We start from the raw sequence: 19,946 nt of genomic DNA on the forward strand, positions 1-19,946 counted from the left end.
GCCTGACTCCCTTTTCTCTGATGGAGAAGCTGTAATTAAAGTGAGTTGCTCGTGTCTCTAGGTATGGTGGTCGGGCTTGCCCTAGACTCAGGCTTGAACCTCACTACGGATGCGAAGGCCTCGCTGTAGGCTCCGTGCCAGTGGTGGTTCTCGGCGCTTGCGCTGTAGGCTCCTTGCCAGTGGCGGCTCTCGGGCCCTTGTGCCCAGCAGAGACCTGAGAGGACCTCCGAGTAGAGCGTGGGTGTAGGAGGCTGTGAGTGGAGCTGCTGGAGTTTGAAGTTACTAGAAATCTCCCCTGAGGGGAGAGGATTGGCCGTGTGGGGTATTTTCCCCACGCCCTGCAGACAGAGCCTTGGCCAGGACAGGGCGGTCATGATGCCGTCAGGGTGTCGCTAGGAGACCGACCTCATCACACAGTTGCTAACTCATGTATCAGTACCTGTCCAGGCTATCTTGAAAACCCCTAAGCCCGTTGCCTTCCCTGGAACTGCAACGTGGCTGCTTTCTTTATTTAAAAGCTACCAGTTTCCACAGTGGCCTGTCACTGTACTCGCTGGTCCTGGCCTTGGGGAGCCAGTGCACTCCCCAGGGCTCCCCCACTTTTTGGGGTCTGAACAGGTTTCAGATTAGCCTGTGTTGCAAATGTAAAGGACCGAGTAGGAGCTTCAGCTTCCTCCCAAAGCCTGATGGAGCCTGGGTAGGAAGCATTGAGGGAGTTCCTGGGCCAGGATCCCGAGACACGTATTCTGAGACCTGGGGGACTCTGGTCTTTACCATGACTACCTGTGACTTAGTGACCTCATCTGTGAAATGGGATTATTTTTCCAGGGCTAGAGATTGAGCCCTGAGCCTTGAACATGTTAGACAAGTGTTCTACCAATCAGTAGTCTTAGTTCAATGTCAGGCTTTACACAAAAGCTTTGGGTGTGTAGTGAGAGGGTGGCCTCCTAGTCAGGGTTAGTCAGGGCAGGAAGTGTGGGTCCTAGGTTTGTCTAGGCATCCCGCTGGGGCCTCTCTACCCTGCCGGGGCCTCTCTACCCTGCTGGGGCTTCTCCACCCTGCTGCGGCTTCTCCACCCTACCACTCCTTGACCCTAGCTACTCTCCTTCCTAGGTGGAGGTGTATATGAAGGGTTACCTGTGCAGAGGCTGTGGAGACTGCAGAGGAGAGCCTGAGGGTGGGGGCTGTCTGCAAAGGCCAGAGCAGGCATGGATGCGGAATGGTGACTTTGAGTGTTTGAATACATGTGTATTTCTGCATATGAGTGTATGTATATGTGAATCTATTTATTGTGTGTGTGTGTGTGTTTCTGCACATGAAAGTGTGGCTGCACCCTGCCTCTTTGCCTCCCTCAGCAGCACACTGAGGGAAGGGCTTTTAGCCTGAGCTCATAGTGATTGAGTCTGGTCAGTCTTTAGACTGAGGATGGCCCCTTGACCTGTGTGGTCCCTTCCTTCTGAAGCCTGGTCACATCGCTGTTTCTCTTTGCACGCTGCCAGGAGGGACCGCTATGCCTACTCCTACTACCCGTGAGTAATTCCGACCACCCTAGGCCCCAGAGCCTACCCTCCCATCATTCTGTCTGTCTGTCTGTCTCTGTCTTTTTTTTTTCTCTCTCTCTCTCCCTCTCCCTCTTCTGCTCCCTCTCCAGCTATGTCAAGGCCAGCCCCTTTCCACGGCCTCCCCTCCCTCGTATTATCTTTCCCTTTTGCTCCAGCAATGCTTCTATACTCAGCTGGCCCGGTGCTCCTTCCAAGCCACCCTGCAGCTCACATCACCTTCCTGACCTCAGTGACCTCTCTCCACCGCGTTCACTGCCTCCCCTGCCCCCATGCTTCCTGAACCTATCCCCCATCCTGCTGGTTCCCAGCACCAGCCCCCAGCTTCCCTCCTCTCCCTCTGAGGAACTGCTGACATGACTGCTTTTCCTCCCCAGGATTTCGTGTAGATAATTTTTGAACCTAAATTGGGAACTCTTGAGTGTGTACATTAAATTCCATCCACCTCCTCTCTCACTGAGATCAAGCGGAGGCCGGTGGAGTCAGGTGTCTCCCATCGGCCCCCATGCTCCGTCTCCTGTGGATCTGATAGGTTTGTTTTTGTAGTTTTTCCAAGGAGGCTGAGAGCCCCTGGCTGGGAACAGAGCCCTGTGGTTCACCACTGGAGACTACCTTCCGGGCCAGTATCCATTCAGCGAAGGGCTCTCTTGGGTCTCTTCGCTCAGCCAGCTTGTCAGGGTCTTCACAGCATCAACATGGGCCCCAGGCTATTTCCAGGCGGGCATCTTTTCCTGTTGGCCACAGTCTTCTGCCTCACATCTTCCCCAAGAGCCCGGGAATCGCAGCCTGAGGTCTCCACTCTTGATGTGTCCCAGGCAGGCTGAGCCCTCCTTCCCCTGCTACACTTACTTGCTGCCAGGCAGGTGGGTGATAGGAGCCACAGCTGGTGTTCCCTGGGAGACCCCTGAGCTGGCAGTGCAGCTGCCCTTGGAAGGCCTGGTGCTCCTCCAGGATGGAGGGAGCTCTCTGGCAAGGCTCTTTCAGGAGGCGGGGTTTTGAGGCTGTCTGGATTAATCTTCCAGTTTGTGGGATGGCGGCTCTGCAGTCACACCTAGTTAGGTCTAGAGTGAACTGGCCCTCTGTCTCCTGAGACCTTGGAGTCAGAAGGGATAGGAAACAGGGTCCCAGCTATCATGGTTGCTATTGGCTGGCGAGTTAAGAGTATAGGCTGTGTCCCCTCTGTGTCCAGAGATACATTTGCAGTGTGGCTGATTCGTGATTCCAGGGCCTTCCCTCCTACCTCTAGGTGCCGTTGGCCCCACCCATGGTACCAGTGTCTGTTTCCAACTGTCCCCTTCTGCAGGAAGCCAGTGACCATGACTAAGGCCACCGTCAACTACCGCCAGGAGAAGACTCACATGATGAGTGCTGTGGACCGCAGCTTCACAGACCAGAGCACCCTGCAGGAGGATGAGCGCCTGGGCCTGTCCTTCATGGATACTCCTGGCTATAGCCCTCGGGGTAAGTACTGGCCCTCCCAATCCCCAGGCTCACAGGTCACCGGACAAAAATCAGAGAATACAAGGGGGTGGGGTGATACTGTGCTTGGAGGGGCTTAGAGGAAGTCTGCCAGCCCAGCAGTGAGGTGACATGCACACGCTCACCTCTTACTGGGCATCTACTGTCTGTCAGACTGGGGTTCAGTAGCTGGGGGTGTGGAGATAACCAGGCTGTAGTCACACAGACCTGGACTGGCCTCTGGGATCTCTTCTTTATAAGGCTGTGTGGCCTGGGGCAAGTTGCTTAATTAAGCTCTCTTGACATCTGTTTTTTCCCCATATAAACTGGAAAGAAGGTCATCTCTTCGGTGGACCAGTTCTCCTCAGGGCTGCAATGATGTCCAAATGAGATAGCATATGTGAATCACTTGGTGCTGTGTCCCATTTGCTGGAGCAGAGCGAGGCAGCTGCTAGGCGCTAGGTCTTGACTTCCTTTGTTCTCCTTCTTTTTACTTTGCTTAGTGTTGTTGTTGGTTTGGGTTTTTTCAAGACAGGGTTTCTCTGTGTAGCCCCAGCTGTCCTGGAACTCACTCTGTAGAACCAGGCTGGCCTTAAACTCAGAGATCTGCCTGCTTCTGCCTCCTGTGTGCTGGGATTAAAGGCGTGCACCACCGCTACCCAGCTAGTGTTGATTTATCCAAAAGGAAATGGGGAAGGTCACTGAGGCACTGTTTATGACTAAAGCCATAATCGTACCAAATACGTGAGCCACTGGCTGCTCAGAGCTGTAGCAGAGTTAGTTCCCAGATACACCACTGCCACCCTCTCGTATAATTGTGAAACTTTATTTTATATGTGTCTGCCTGTATATCTATATGTGCATCACGTGCTTGGACAGTAGAGGGCATCGAGATTCCCCAGAGCGGTGTGGGTGCTGGGAACTGAACCTGGGTCCTCTGCAAAAGTAAGATGTTCTGGGAGGCGGTACAATGGCAGAGTGCTTACCTAGCACATAGGCAGCCTTAGGCTCAAACCTCAGTGCCCCTCACAGAAACAAAACAATAGAAAACAAACCACAAAAGAGCCGTGAGCCCCTCACTTCTGAGCCATCTCTCCAGTCCATCTATCCAACTGCCTGGCCTTTTGTTCTCTTTTGTTTTTTTGACGCAGGGTTTCTTTGTGTAGCCCTGGGTGTTCCTGGAATTTACTCTGTAGACCAGGCTGGCCTCGAACTCACTGAGATCCGCCTGCCTCTGCCTCCTGAGTGCTGGGATTACAGGGCATGCGCCACCACCGCCTGGTCTGTCTGGCCTTTTAAGGTCAGTTATACCATGTGCACATATTTCCCAAAGAACACATTGTCCAATTGTACTCATCGTCTAACTTTATAAGATGGAACCCACAGTCTGTTGGTCTCAGGCTTGCCCGTGTGGACGTTCATTAGCTGTACTCTGTTGTATAGTTTTCCACTGTGTGGCTGTGTCTCAGTTGTGTTCTCCGTGGCTGTTTGTCGCTTCTGGTTTCCTGTTACCGCAGTGAGGTGTCTGAGCGCTCTCTGACGCAGGCCTTTAGACCCTCCCGTGTGAGCAATCCTAGAAGTAGGCCCGCTGGATGATGAAGTGCGCGCTCCTTCAGCCTCACCAGACGGGACTAGGCTCTCTTCCAAAGCAGTTTTGCTTTGCCCCTTCTAGTGTGAAAGACTTTGTGGCTGTACCTCAGGATGAAACCTCGCCAGCCTCCTTCCCTTTGCGGAGCTGGTTTGGATGAAGTGCTGATTTTCTATAGTCCTCATTTGCATTCCTCTGAGTGCTAATGAGGTTGAACACATTTTCCAGTCATGATTGGCATTCAGGCCTCTTCTTCCATGAAATGCCTGCTCACATCTTCCACCTCATTTTCTGTTAGGCTTTTTTCGTTGCTTTCTTAGTGGTTTTTAGGAGTTCTTTATATATTCAGGATAATAATCATTTGTCACATATGAATTGCAAATATCTTTCCCCAGTTTTGTAGCTCGTCTTTCCAGGTTATTTATAGCATCTTTGGAGGAATAGAGACGTCTTTATTTTAAAGCCCTTACATTTACCAGTTATTTTCTCCATGACTGCTGCTTTCTGTTTTTCTTAGACTTTTTCTCAGGGGCCGGGAAGATGACTCTGTCGGTAAAGTGCTTGCTACACAAGCATGAAGACCTGAGTTCAAGTCCCAGAACCAGCTTTTAAAAGGCCAAGCAAGAGCTGGAGAGATGGTTCAGCCATTAGAGGCTAGGCACATAAGGGTCCCTGTAACTCACTGATCAGCTAGTGGAGCTGAAGTGATGAGCTCTAGGTCCTGAAAAGTAAGGTGGAGAGGACACCCAGTGTTGGCCTCTGAATTCCACATGCATGTCCACCCATGCCTGCTCACACATGGGCACCCACCCATAGCCAGACCTATAGGAGCATACACATGCTTACAGGCGCACACACACATATATACATATACATATCACACATACACACATACCACACACATTAACACACACATGCACACATGCACATACACACATACATACATACACATACATAAACACACATCATTAAGCATTTTTTAACCCTTTGTTCCCTCTAATATTTTGCAATTCATATTTAAATCTTTCTCTGGAATCTGTGTTTGTGCGTGGCATGAATGAAGGATTTTCTTTAATCCACAGGAATAATGAGCAGCTTCCGTGTCATTTTCTTAAGAGCTTGTTTTGATTTAATTTCTGTATTTTGTGTATCTATGATGTGGGGCTGGGAGAACTTGTGCTGCTGAGGACAACTTTGCGGAGTCTGTTTTCTTCGTCTGCATTTAGGTGGGTTTGGGGAATCAAACTCAGGTCGCCAGGCTTATGTGGCAAGTGCCTTTACCTGCTGAGCCATGTCGTGGTCCCTTCGCTCTTTCCAGATTCGCAGAGCTGTCCCTATCAGTCTGTCCCAGGGTTGTGATGTGTGGATTGAGTTCTGGCTGTCCACTATTGGCTCAGTTTTCTGGTCCCTGGGCTGAAGTCATGGGGTGCTCTTAGCTGTCTCGACGCCTGAGACATCCCCACCCCTTTCCTCTTCATAGTTTTCTTGTCTTCAGTTTCTTTGCTCACAGATTTTAGAATCATATTTGCAAGTGGCTTCTTATCAAATCTGTGCATCAGTTTTAAGAGAACTGAGGTCTTATGAAACGTCTTTCCTCCTGTGAACGCTGTGTATGAACATAACACACATCACCTTGCTTGTTTATATGTACGTTTTTCTCAATGAACTCTGTACATCCTTTGGGAGCTATGTTAGGTCCTTTACTCTTTGGAGCTGAGGACTCAACTCAGGCTTGGTTCACGCTAAGTGCAGTGTCTTTCACTAATCTGCACCCCTCCAGGTCTCTTATTTAGAAACTTAAAATTACGTTACTTGTTTGTTTGCTTGTGTGTATGTGTGTGTTACACCCTGTGGGGGTGCAAAAGAAAATGGCCCCCAAAGGGAATAGCACTATTAGGTGTGTGGGCTTGTTGGAGTAGGCATGGCCTCGTTGAAGGAAGTGTATCACTGTGGAAGCGCACTTTGAGGTCTCATATGCTCAATCCATGCCCAGTGTCTCAGACCACTTCCTGATCCCTGTGGATCAAATTGTAAAGCTCTCAGTTCCTTCTCCAGCACCATGTCTGCCTGCATGCCACCATGTCCCACCATGATGATAATGGACTTAACCTCGAACTGTAAGCCATCCAATTAAATTTTTTCCTTTATAACATGGTGTTTGGTCTCAGCAATTAAAACCCAAACTACATACCTACATATATAATATGTAAATACATTCATATTATATTGAGTAGAAGTGGTCATAGCAGGAATCTTTGTCTTGTTTTATTGACTTTACGAAGATGTTTCCAAGATTTAAACATGGAGACTCGTTTGCTGAGGGTTTGGGGTTAATAATTATCTTCAGTTTTCAGTTTGCTAAGTGGGTTTTAGAGTAAACAGTCATTAAATTTTCTCTCCTATACTTGCTGCAATAGTCGTGGTTTCCCTTTCATTTGTTAATGAAGTGAGTGACGTTTTAAATCTCCTAACTTACTGTATATAGTCATTGTTCAAGATCTTCAAGTGGTCTTTCTGGGTGGGCTCTTCTCTTAAATGCTTCTGTTTTGTACTTCTGTCTGGCTTTGGTATCAGAATTTTAAAAATGCAATGGGTTTCTGCTCTTTTTCCTTCATCATGGAAGATTAGATTAATTTACTTCTGAAAAGTTTGGTGGAATTCATCAAAAAACAATCTTCCAATTGTTGTTTTCTTTATGGAAAGATTTAATTTTTTTCTTAAAAATTCTTACATTTTGTTGGGTGGTGGTGGTACATGACTTTAATCCCAGCACTTGGGAGGCAGAGGCAGGCAGATCTCTGTGAGTTCGAGGCCAGCCTGGTCTACAAGAGCTAGTGCCAGGACAGACTCCAAAGCTACAGAGAAACCCTGTCTCGAAAAACCAAAAAACAAAAACAAAAACAAAACCCCAAAAAACAAACAAACAAAAAAAAAACAAAAAACAACCGCCACCACCACCACCAACAACAAATCATTACATTTTGCTGAACATGGTGATGCATGCCTTTAATTCTAATATTCCAGAGACAGAGGCATGTAGATTTTTATGAATTTGAGGCCAGCCTGGTTTACATAGTGAGTCCCAGTAGTCTACATAGTGAGTTGCAGTACAGCCAGGACTACATAGAGAGACCCTGTCTCAAAAACAAACAAACAAACAAACAAACAAACAAACAAACAAACAAACGAACCTAAAATAGCCAGATGCTAGTAGTACACACATTTAATCCCAGCTTTCAAGAGGCAAATGCAGGTAGATCTCTGTGAGTTCGAGCCCACTTGGTCTACAGAGTGAATTCCAGGACAGTCAAGACTGCACAGAGAAACCCTGTCTCGGGAAAAAAAAAAAAATCAAAAAACCAACAACAACAGCAAATAGCAACAACAACAAGACAATAAGCAACAACACAAAATAGATAACATAAAGACCTTTAAGATTCTTAAAAATAAATGGATATTGAGTTGGGATTGACACAGGCCTTGCTGCTGAGTGCCATGGGAAAAGGTGGGGTGGGAGGTGGAGACCAGGGCCACCACCATGTGAGCTTTGGAGACCAGGGCCACCACCATGTGAGCATTGGAGACCAGGGCCACCACCATGTGAGCATTGGAGACCGGGGCCACCACCATGTGAGCATTGGAGACCGGGGCCACCACCATGTGAGCATTGGAGACCGGGGCCACCACCATGTGAGCATTGGAGACCAGGGCCACCACCATGTGAGCATTGGAGACCAGAGCCACTACTACCATGTGAGCGTTCCAAAGAATTAGTGCTACCAAAAGTTTTGAGAAGTTATTAATATATTTTTATTTACATATTTTCTCTGCATATAAGTGTATGTGTGTAGGTACGTGAGTGCCACTGTGTGTGTATGTGGGGGTCAGTGGACAGCTCATAAGAGTTGGGACTCTCCCTTTGCTGTGCCTGTCTCGGGGTTTGAACTCAGGTCAGCAGAGTCAGTGACGGGTACCTCGACCCACTGAATCATCTCCCCAGCCCAAGATTTGAAATTCATAATCAACTTCTTTAAAGGAGCCAGGCTTTCAGACTTTATATTTTTGAGTCACTTTTGATCTTTTTTTGCTATGTCTATAAAAATATCACACATATATCAGAAAATGATGCAATTGGTGTTACATTTTCCAGGGAATTTGTCTGTTTCAGCTCGACATGCACTCATTCCCTTTTTGTAGTTTTCCTCCTTGAATTCGCACCCTTTTACATTGCCCAGTGGTGATCACCAGTCTTCATTTTATTAAAAAAAAAGAAGAAGAAAGAAAGAAAAAAAGAATGAGGAGGAGGAGGAGGGCTGGGGATGTGGCTCAGTGGGCGGCATGGTCACCTGAAGGAAGCCCTGGCTGGGCTAGATCACAAGCATCACACGCAGAGGACATGGGGACTCATGCCTGTCACCCCAGCGTTTGGGTGGTGAAAGCAGGAGCCATCCTTGGCTACATAAGGACTTTGAGGCCAGCCTGGGCTACCTGAGACCTATCTCAAGACCAAAGCAAGCAAACAGTCAAGCAAAAAAATGAGGAAAAAGAGGCTCAGAGAGGGAATATCCCTTGTCCATGTCACATAGTCAGGCAGCAGATCCACAGTTTGAGCACACTTCTTTTTGAATGGCCGATGCACGTGTGTGCTGCATGGGACTAAATCATAGAAGGATTTAGGCAGTCAGCAGTGAGGAGGATGAGGAGCAACAGATACAAGTGTGTAGAGGTGTGTATAGGACGGACCAGGGCCGTGTTCCACTGGGCTGCGCATGCTTGGTGGGAACTGGGAGAGTGGGTGCGGGGTTGGGTGGTGTCTTAGTTAGGGTTTCTTTTGCTGTGAAGAGACACTATGACCACGGCAGGAAAACATTTCATCGGGGCTGGCTTACAGTTCAGAGGTTAGCCTATTGCTGTCATGGAAGGGAGCATGGCGCAGGCAGGCAGAGGTGCTGGAGAGGTAGCTGAGAGTTCTGTATCTGGAATGGCAGGCGGTAGGAAGAGCGAGTGAGCCACTGGGCCTGGCCCGAACTTCTGAAACATCAAGGCTCACCCCAAGTGACATACTTCCTCCAAAAAGGGCACACCTACTCCAACAAGGCGACACCTATTGCAATGAGGCCACATCTAATAGTGAGACTCCCTATGGGCCTATGGGGGCATTTTCCCTCAGACCACCATAGGGGGCACAGGCCTTGCAGCTGAGTGCTGGTGGAAAATTCAGGACTTGGCTTGTGGTGGGAAGGGGAGACTGGACACAGTGAAGGCCAGGTTGCAGTGTCTGGAAAGCCATGTGTCCAGGAGACTAGAACTGAGTCTTAGAACTCTCTCACGCTTTGTCTACTCCTGACCTGTTGGCTCAACCTCCTCTTCCTTCTCCTTTCCAAATATCAGAGACCCAATTTTGGTTGACAGCAGAAAACCATGTGGCATCCTTTAGATCTATTCAGTGCCCTGATACAAATCGCTTCAGGGAGGATTGGTTTCTCTTTCACTCATTGTTTTGGTGGGTTTCGTCCCTCGGTGTGAGAAGGGTACAGTGGAGTAGAACTCATGCCAGACCACCAGGAAGGAAGCAGAGTCATCTCCCCAGTCCCTGGGGAACGATGAACCTGCCTTCGGGTGAGCAGGTTGGTCCTTGGGGCAGAACTTGGAATGAGGTAAGAAGTGCTTCTCAGATCCCATAGTTAAGGGAATGGGGACCTGGCTTCTCTGAGTCCAGGAAACCAGGTCCTATCATATGACCCCACCCTTTCCCCGTCGTCTGATCTCCAGAGTATCTAGCACTGTTCTTGGGCTTCGTTGTGAGCTGCCTGGCCTGGTTCTTGCTCATCAGAAATTGACTCACCTACGTGCCTGCTGATCATGGGGGCTGATCGGGATCTGTGGGATAAGTGTGCAATCTCCTGTCACTCTTGTTTGATTCTCTTTCTACCCGGTGATCACTTCATGAGCTTTTGACTCTGTGTCCACAGCAAACCCCCGAGCTCCCGGTCTCTTTGATCCTCTGGGTTCTTTGAACCAGCAGAAACCCTTTGTGTATGCATGTATTGTGTGGTATGTGTGTATTTGTGTGTGTGTACATGTATGTGTGTGTGTGTGTGTGTGTGTATGCATTTGGATGCCAGAAGTTGACATCAAGTGTCACTGTCTCAGATGGTGAGGTCTCTCACTGACTATAGTTCAAAGTAGACTAGACTGTTTCTTTCACATGAGCGTGGGGGATTGAACTCAGGTCCACATGGTTCATGTAGCAAGTGTTTTGCCGGCAGAGCCATCTCCTTAGCCTTAGTAATCCTTCTTGAACTCTTGCATGCCTTCACCTTGTGTAGTTGTGGCTGCTTCTTGGAACTGGCTTTTCAGGCTGGACCAGTATCTTACAGTGGAGAAGGACCAAGCATTCAGTCAGCCAGCTGCCCTGGCTTTTGGGGACTCGGGGACTCCCTTTCCTGGAAGTGATGCCAGCGATTGTTGTGGGTGGCTGTGCCAGGCTCTGGGTGCCTCTCACGTGCCGTCTTATTATTTAACATTTACAGCAGCAAATGTTTAGCAGCATCAGTTTTTACTTCTGTTGACATGTAAAAGTGGAAGTTTAGGCAGACTAAATAGCGTCCCCGAGGTCATATGCAGAGCTGGGATTTGATCTGAGATCTGCCTGGCTCCAGAGCTTTCAGTCAGTCTCCACCCACACTGTACTGCAGCCCCTGAGGATGTGACTATAAAACACAAAGAGCCCTTCATGGCGAGAGAGGCGAAGCGGCCTTCTTCCATTCATCTCTCGGGTATTTCAAATGCACACCGACATGCCGGAAGCCCTGAGAGGTCTCACTAGGCATAAATCTACTTGTTTTTGTTTACATCAGAACTGCGCAGACTCTTTTAAGCACAGATCTCCTCTCTTTATCTAATTTGTGTTTCTGTGTGTGTACATGTTCGTATGTGTGTGCATGTTCATGAGAACCTGCATATGTATATATGTGTTCACGTGTGCATGCATGTGTATGCATGTGTGTACGTACATGTGTGTATGTGTGTGTGTGCATCCACATCTTTGCAGGCTCATGTGCCTGCAGAGGTTTTTGGGATGTCTTCCACATCTCCATCTTATCTTGTGAGACAGGGTTTCTGTGAACTCGGAGCTGCCAGATTGAGCTAGACTAGCAGGCCAGCAAGTCCCCAGGACACATCTGTTTCTGCTTTCCAGGTGTTGGGCTTAAGGGTGTCTACCACAGTGCCCAGCTCTTAGGTGCTTGCGGTCTGAACCCATGTCCTCATGCTTGTACGGGGAGCACTTTACCTACTCAGCCATCTTGAATAATTCCTGTACTTACCACTGTGACATGAGCCCTGTCTTGCCTCTTGGACCTCAGCTTCCCCATCTGTGTGGTTAAGGGCATGGAGCATCTGACTACATGATAAGTAAGTCACTGACCAGTTCAGCTGTAAGCAACTGGATCTCAGGATTAACTACAGGAGACAGCTCTCTGTTAAACTGGGCACTCTTTTAGGCCCGGGCCTGCTGAGAGCAGAACAGCGAAGTAGGAAGACCCTGCATGGCCTTGAGTTCCTACTCAGAGGCAGCTTTCAAACCTTGGCATAGGAAGCTCTGGGGTCTGGGGAGGTGGCCTGTGCATCTTGTATTCATCTCCTCTGTGAGTCACTAAGGAGGAACATAGGCCAGCTAGGGGATCATTTTGGCTGAGACCTGGAAGAGAGGCTTGAGTTCTCCAGGCATAAAGGATAGGGAGGAAGGGTACTGAGGCAGCCACGCAACCTTTCCTGAGAGGAGATAGGAGCCAGTGAGTCGGGCAGGAGAAACTATGGCTGCTTTCCACAGTCTCAGATGTGATCCCCGGAACCAGGGCGGGATGTCCTTGAGGATGCTGATTCTAAGAGCTGGAGCGGGGGTGGGGGATGGGGGGGTGGTGTCTGTCTGGCAGGGTCTGGGGTCCATGGGGCCCCCTTGTCTGGGCCATTCCACTGGCTGACAATGGAAATGCTGGCACAGGAGAAACACTCTATTCAGGTGCCTGGCGTTGTCGGTGGAGGGGGCGGCTGCGCAAGCTAATTTTGCTTTGCTCGTCTTTGAATGGGGGTAATTGCTGGGAGTTGCCGTGGTTCCAGATTGTTCCCTGGAAGAGGAGGGCACATCCAGGGCTCTGCTAATGCTGTCCGTGCAGGTCAAACAGCGAGACCTGGCAGGGTGGTGTGAAGACGTCACCGGGTCACAGGGTAACACAGTCATGAGGACCCTGTGGCTCACTTCAGCTGTTCTGCTTATTTTGTGAATGGGAAACCAGAGATACCGAAGGGAAGGGCTTGCAGGGCCTCATGCAGGGTAGCCTCGCTAAGCTTGACTCTAAGGAACGATCCGGGGCCCCCCTCCATGTTGACTGTGCTCCCTGCCCGAGTCCATCTAGAGACTTCCAGGCTGGGCTTGCATATATGTGAGAGTCCATTTCCCTTCCTCTGGCTACAGGAGACCAGCGAAGCAGTGGGGTCACCGAGGCCAGCAGCCTCCTGGGGGGCTCCCCTCGGCGCCCATGTGGCCGAAAGGGCTCCCCGTATCACACAGGACAGCTGCACCCCGCAGTACGGGTGGCTGACCTTCTGCAACATATCAACCAGATGAAGACAGCGGAGGGCTATGGCTTCAAGCAGGAATATGAGGTGGGCCCGGCCCGTTCTCCTCACTGTGGATCCTCACTTGGCTCTTCTCAGTCCAGCCCTGTTGGGCCCTTCCTTTGACAGTCCCCAGCTCAGCCTTACACACTTACGCTTAGTCTCACCCTTAATCTTTATCGTTTAATCTTTCCTCTCTCCCCAGGTCAGACTCAGGGTTCTGTATCTTAAACTCTGTGAACTCTGCCCTCCCTTTGGCTCAGCTTTCCCTTCCCTACACACTCATGTGTTTTGAACCTATCCCTTATGGTGCCCCGCCCCCACCCCGCCTCCGTCATTCCCCTTGTGGGGAGGGATCCCGAAAGTCTTGGGGTCTCTCTCCCCCACTGACTACCATTTTCCCATTGGCAGAGCTTCTTTGAAGGCTGGGATGCCACCAAGAAGAAAGACAAGCTCAAGAGCAGCCGGCAGGAGACAGTGTCTGCTTGTGAGTCCCCGGGAAGGGACTGGGGCCCACAAAGACAGGAGGAAGTGTGGAAGGAGGAGAGCGGCCAGAGTATGCTCTAGGGAGTCCTGTCTGCAGAGAAATAAGGGCCCTGGCCTTTGTGTATGAGGGCCTCACACCACTGTCTCTGTCACTGCCCTGTCACAGTAGGGGCTTCTCTTAAAGACGAAGGAACAGAGGTTTGGGAGGTTGCTCAAGTTTGCACAGCTAATTGCTGCTAATCTTCCTTAACTCCACACCCAGACTCAAACCCTTGGCCCAGCCTCATGGTGCCCAGAGTTTCCTGGTCAGCTCTGAGTCCTTATAAAGGTCACCTGGCAGCCATGCCTGGATACTTCCCCTAACCTTCAAGAGGACCCCCCCCCCCCCCCCCGCCACCTACAAACTCCAGGCTTCCTGACACAGCCCTGCTCTGCCACTCTGTTCGCAGATGACCGTCACCGAGTGAAACTTAACCCGATGCTGGGAGACCCAGATGCCGACTACATCTCTGCCAACTACATAGACGTGAGTGCCTGAGCCGGCTCTTTCTGCTTACCTGTCCCTGTCCCCTCCAGACTCACTGTCCATGCAGGGCACAAACCTACCAGAGACTAAACGGGGGTCTGAATGACTGAGGTGCATTTGGTGCCAGGGAACTCAGACATGGGGAGCTGAGAGTGGGTGGCGGTCTGCGGGAAAGCATCCTGAGGGCTGTGCAGGCCTGTGGGGAGGTAGAACAAGGTCTGGGGCAGACAGGGAGGCTGAGGGAGGGGAAGAGCTGCCTCAGCAAGGGGCCGAGAGCTTGGAGGTGGGATTCTCATGATTCCCATCCTGAAGCAGAGGAGGTTATGCAGAGTGAGATGACAAAGACCTTACCTGGCAGGCTAAGGACTCGGGCTATCTCCCAGGGCCATCAGGAAGTTGTTCAAATGTTTTGGCTTTGTTTACAGTGGTGCTTCACGTGTAGGGAGGCATGTTTACTGAGCACATTACTGTGTGCCAGGCATGGTGATAAGCACTTTACATACACTCTTGAATTTCATGTAACCTTATCACCCTATCATGCATGACCTCCCCTTACAGGGAAGGAAGCTGGAGACCAGAGAGGTGAAGCTACTGGTTGTAGGACACGCAGCTAGAGTGGTAAAGAAAGGACTGAAGCCCCAGCTGGGCTGTCTCTGCAGCCTCCGATGCTGACCGTTTGGGGGCCTTGACAACTCTTGGACCTGTGTGGATGGGAGGAATGGGCCAAGAGAGGCAGACTTCCCAGGTGTGCATGGGGGATGGTGATGGAGCTCGGGCAAGGCCCAGGGACTTGACTGCACTTCATGCAGCAAGCTGAGCTTTGAAGAGCTTTCTTTAATTGTGTAGGAAATGTATTTTGAGCACCTGGGCACCAGGGATAGAAATGAGATCACGTGACCACCGCTTTTTCTTTTTTTATGATACAGAGATTCTAGTAGGGGGGAAACAGATTAACATCGAAGGAAATTCATTTCAGATTAGCTGGAAAAGCATAGGCAAGAAGAAAAGTGTCACAGAGCCAGTTAGTGGCAGAGTCGGGGCTGGTTGTGTAGACTGTGGAGAAAGCAGTGTGGCCGCAGAGGAAGGGGAGGGACACTCGGGGATGAGCAGTGAAGGCAAAGAAAGGCCCAGGAGGAAGCCGCAGTGTACCAGGGTTAAGGTCATCAAGACCTCTGGAGATGACTCTCCTCTCCTTCCACCTTCCTCCTGGAGCTGAATGTGCTACCCCTTGCTTCCCAGAACCCTTTGCCGTCTCCCTGCCTCCCAGCACGGTCCTGGTTCACAGGCGTGGGCAGCTTGGAGACAGTGGATCTTTCTCATTGGGTTCCACCTGGTTGGTTTCTCTGGAGCCCTGACAGGGACATACCCATGCCTCTCTCCACCCAAGTCCTGGCCTCCTGTCTCTGTTCTGCCCGCCAGCTCACATCACCCTTTCTGGCCTCTCCTGTGCCCCTCCCACCTCCATCCACCTCTGGCCTAACATCTGTCTCTTTTGCTTTGTTCTGTTCCCTCACTGGAATCATTAAGATTCGGATAAACCGACAAGTAAGTATCTCTTCCTTCTCCTCCTCCTCTTCCTGTCTGGTGGACTGGCTGTGTCCTGGGCTCTCTCACAGGCTCTGGTTGGCTGTCTCTCTCTTTCTCTCTCCCCCTCCTTCCCCTCTCCTGGCACTGAATGCCAGCCACCCATTCCAGCAGCTTGCCAGGGGCTGCCACGGTTGAAGACTGTCTTCCCACTGGGAGACATTCCTTGCCACCTTTTGCTCTCTCAACAAGGACAGCTATGTTGGAGTGCTGGTCACTACTGTCACTTCTGTCCCCCTGTCTAGCCATTTCCTGTGAGCTTCACCTGTTCTGCTCTTCTGCAGAGCTCCTCCTGGTGTGTGTGGTGGGGAAATTGCCCTGAGACTTGTCTTTGCCACCCCACCCCTCCCCCCACCGAGCAGCCCCAGGCGGCAGACAGGCCTGGGCCAGTCCTCCTTAAGCTCCCTAGTGTTCAAACCCTTTATGGTCAGTTTGCTTAAAACTCAACCACTATCAGTTTGCCTTCCAGTTAGCCTCAATTCAAATGTGCTTTTTTAAAAAATCAGTTTGAATATCAGTTTAAACATTATAATGTCTTTTACTCTTTGGAGAATTGAAACAAGGGCTCAGTTAGTGGAATGCTGGCCAAGCATGCTCGACACCCTGGGTTTGAGACCTAGCACCAGGTGAAAACTGGGTATGGTGGTTCACTTCTTTAATCCCAGCACTTGTGGGGCCGAGGCGAGTGGATCTCTGAGTTGCAGCCAGGACTGTGTAGAAAGACCTTGTCTCAAAAAATAAACAAAACAAAAACCAAAGAAATTCAAGGCCATCCTGAGCTACACAGTAAGTTTGAGGCTAACCTGTCTCAAAATAAGTTGTTTTCATTGTATTTATAATCATTGTTATTATCAATAATTTTGGCTTTTCGAGATGGGGTCTCACTCTGTAGCTAGACTGGCTTGGAGCTTACTGTGTAGTTGAGGCTGGAATCAAATTCCCAGCCATCTTTTGCCTCAGCCTCCTGAGCGTGAGGATTGTATTTCATACTATTTAATGACTGGTATTCTTCACTATTTTGCGGGTACATTTTCCATTTTATCTTCTTTTTAAAAGATATTTCATTTTTTTATTATCATTGCTAGGATTCTGTTCATTATCAGACTTCTGGACAACACAGAGAGACTAACATAAGACGTGAGAGGTTCCCCCAGCCACATTTGGCAGAGCCAGCCAATTATCTCAGCCATGCCCCTTATTTTGAGTGCAGCCACACAGTTGGTTTGTAAAATTCTCAAATGTAAAAGGCCCATTAGGCTCACAAAAGACAGCAGATGTGCTGGGTCCTAGCGCCCCCTGTGGGTTATGATGAATATTGGTCCTTACTGGCCTTAGACTCCTTGGTTCCCTAGGGTTAGACATTTGCCTTTGAATCTCACCCATTTGGTTCTCTCTTGTCAGACTCTTAAGAAATACCCTTAGAAGTCCCAGTGGGCTCCATGCCGCCTCAAATGCCAGTTAATGATTGTGTTGCCAATGTCACCTGCCAGGTGCCAGGCCCCTAGAGTGCCAAGTATCATTTGGCGGATGAGAATGTTGAATCCGAGAAAGGTGAAGTGACGTGTGTAAGGCCACAAGCCGGCGTTAAACCATTCCGCAGTCCCTCAGCACCACCCACTCTGACCCCAGCAAGCTTGTAGATGTATGATCCTAGCACCTGCGTGGGGCACGAGGTCCAGACCTCTCCAGTGCCACTCCCTAGAGCGAAGTGTGCAAGGTGATATGGTCATTTAAAACGTGTATTTGTGGGGGGTTGGACATGGCTGAGGTGGTAAATGCTTCCCTTGCAAGTGTGAGGACCTGACTTCAAGTCCCAGAACCCATGTGGGGATTCAAGTTTGTAATCCCAGCACTGGGGAAGTAGAGCCAAATGAATCTTTTGGGCTGCCTGGCCAGTCTAGCCTAATTGCAAGGTAGCAGGCCAAAAAGAGGCCCTGTCTCCAAGGAGATGACAGCTGTTCTGATAATAGTTCTTGAGGTTGTCGTCTGACTTCTACACACATGCACACATGTACCTTCCTGGCATGTGCAATCCCCCACCTACACGTGCGTACACCTAGACATATGAATATGCATACGTATATGCATAGGCATAGCAAAACCTCTATCTGTGTCCCTGTATAAAATGGCTGTGCAGTAGCACATGTCTTACTTAAGAAGTGAGGGCTGTGAGATGGCTCAGCAGGTGAGAGCCTGCCGCTCAGCCTGGTGATCCCACATGGGAGAGAGGTAACTGGCTCTTGCAGGTCACCTGACCTCCACACATACGTCGCTGCGACCACACTCTCCCCTGTGATCACAAAGGAAATAAAAATGTAGTAATGTTTTTTAAAAAGCGACCATGTAGAAATTTCGGGTTGCGTACCTGTACACTTGCTTCAGATAGGGTGTGTGGGGCTCGGAGAGATGCTCGGTGGTTAAAGGTTCCTGCTGCTTTCGCAGAGGATCTGAGTTCAACTTCCATCATACCACAACCAACTATGATTCTAATTCTAAGGAATCCAATGCCTTCCTCTGGTTTCTGCTGTGCCTGCACGCACGTGGTGCACATAAACTCATATAGCCACACAGGCATACACATAAATGATAAATAAATATTAAGACAAAACCAATAGGCCTGCATGACAAAGTAGGTTGGATGGCTCTGGGCCATTCTTTCTTCAAAATGTAATTTTCCAACAGTGAAGGAATAGGATCCTGGAAAGGACTGGAAAACATTGCCCCAGAGCTGAACTGTAGGCCATTCACTCACTGGGCAATCAATCAGGTTTCCATGGGCCTCTTCCATGCCAGGCAAGTAAGTGTTCAGCTATAGCAAGCCCAGTCAGTCTGTTTAGTTAAGTTCAGGTCCTCTGTTATTTACTGACTCAGGCTCAAATGCTGGCACGGAGCTGGGCCTGGTGGGGTGGGGTGGGGGTGGAGGTGCAGAGTTTACTGACTCAGGCTCAAATGCTGGCACAGAGCTGGGCCTGGTGGGGTGGGGGTGGAGGTGCAGAGCTGGCTGACTCTGCTGATGATCCTGTGTCGGGGTGGAGCTTAGGCAAACTGTTTGTGCTGGGTGCAGGAGTACAGGCAGTTCAGGGTAACCTGTTCCCAAGCTTGACTACTTCCTAGGTGGAGTCAGCTGGGAACGGGCCCTCCCCATCCTCCGGCTCTGCTGTTCCTCTGACCGGCTGTAGAGACAGTGGGGACGTGGGGAGGCTGCTGGAGTGCAGGCAGAGTACTCCAGAGGTTTTTCACTTTGAAGGGGTTTTGGCTTTTCTCCGGGGAACCACGAAGCTGTCTGGCTGTCATCTTCCAGTTGCAGAGGGCAACAGAGGCTTGGAAAAGTTCGGCCTTGTTGGCTACTATGCTGTCTGAGGCTCTGCAGTGTGAGCATTACCAAGGAACTGGCTGGAAATGCCTATTTCCAGACCCACCCCCATCCTCAGAGCCCAAATCTGCCTGGGACGATATCCCAGGGTCTCTGTGCACCAAAAATGCCAAACTTCTCTCCTCTTGGAGAAGTGACAGACATGGATTTTATAATATCACTAGGATCAATGTGGTATTTGTGTGTGTGTGTGCGTGTGTATATGTGTGTGCCGGTAGAGAATCCAGAGTCTCCCACATGCTAGGCAAATGCTCTACCCCTGAGCCTCATCCTCAGCCCAATTGATCAGTTTTAATTGAGTTCCATTACTTCGTTATTTATACCGACTAATAAGTGCTGGAACTTGTTGGCACCTGCCAACAGGGATCTAGGTCCGTTACACCCCAATCCTCTGGAGGTCATCTCCCATCCCAGCTGTTCTTTATCCCCTCTCTGTTTTTGCCTCCTGAGTGCTGGGATTAAAGGCATGTGCCACACACCCAGCCAAGCAGTTTTTGAAATTAACACTATCTGGACCTTTGGAGACCTCCTAGGCAGGGTTAATAATCACAGCTGCTGTTGGCCCTGCCTTGTGCTTGGCCTGGTGACAAACGCTTAACCTCCATTGCGACTTGTACTCCTCACATCCCTGGCAGGGAAATCTTGTTATGATCTACTTTATAGCAGTGAAGATGGAGGCCCAGAGAAGGAAAGGGTGTTTGTCTGAGGGCAGCTGGAATGGATCCTGGCAGGGAGGCACTAGGGCCCTTTGGG

The 19,946-nt window shown here is 49.9% G+C and overlaps 1 protein-coding gene across 8 annotated transcripts in view; it reads left to right on the forward strand.

Moving 5' to 3' along the window:
• The window catches only part of Ptpru (protein tyrosine phosphatase receptor type U), a 73,893-nt gene that overhangs the window by 40,978 nt on the left and 12,969 nt on the right, over positions 1-19,946 (forward strand). For 4 of the 8 annotated variants that reach the window (XM_057783444.1, XM_057783445.1, XM_057783452.1 and 1 more), the window contains exons 15-20: positions 1,500-1,529; positions 2,863-3,020; positions 13,082-13,272; positions 13,636-13,711; positions 14,160-14,236; positions 15,764-15,781. In XM_057783444.1, coding sequence (XP_057639427.1) covers positions 1,500-1,529; positions 2,863-3,020; positions 13,082-13,272; positions 13,636-13,711; positions 14,160-14,236; positions 15,764-15,781 — 550 coding nt within the window. The remainder of the gene's footprint in view (positions 1-1,499; positions 1,530-2,862; positions 3,021-13,081; positions 13,273-13,635; positions 13,712-14,159; positions 14,237-15,763; positions 15,782-19,946) is intronic. The other 4 variants (XM_057783448.1, XM_057783450.1, XM_057783446.1 and 1 more) reach the window with 3 other exon arrangements.

Source organism: Chionomys nivalis, chromosome 11 (assembly GCF_950005125.1).
Source record: "Chionomys nivalis chromosome 11, mChiNiv1.1, whole genome shotgun sequence".
Lineage (NCBI taxonomy): Eukaryota > Metazoa > Chordata > Mammalia > Rodentia > Cricetidae > Chionomys > Chionomys nivalis.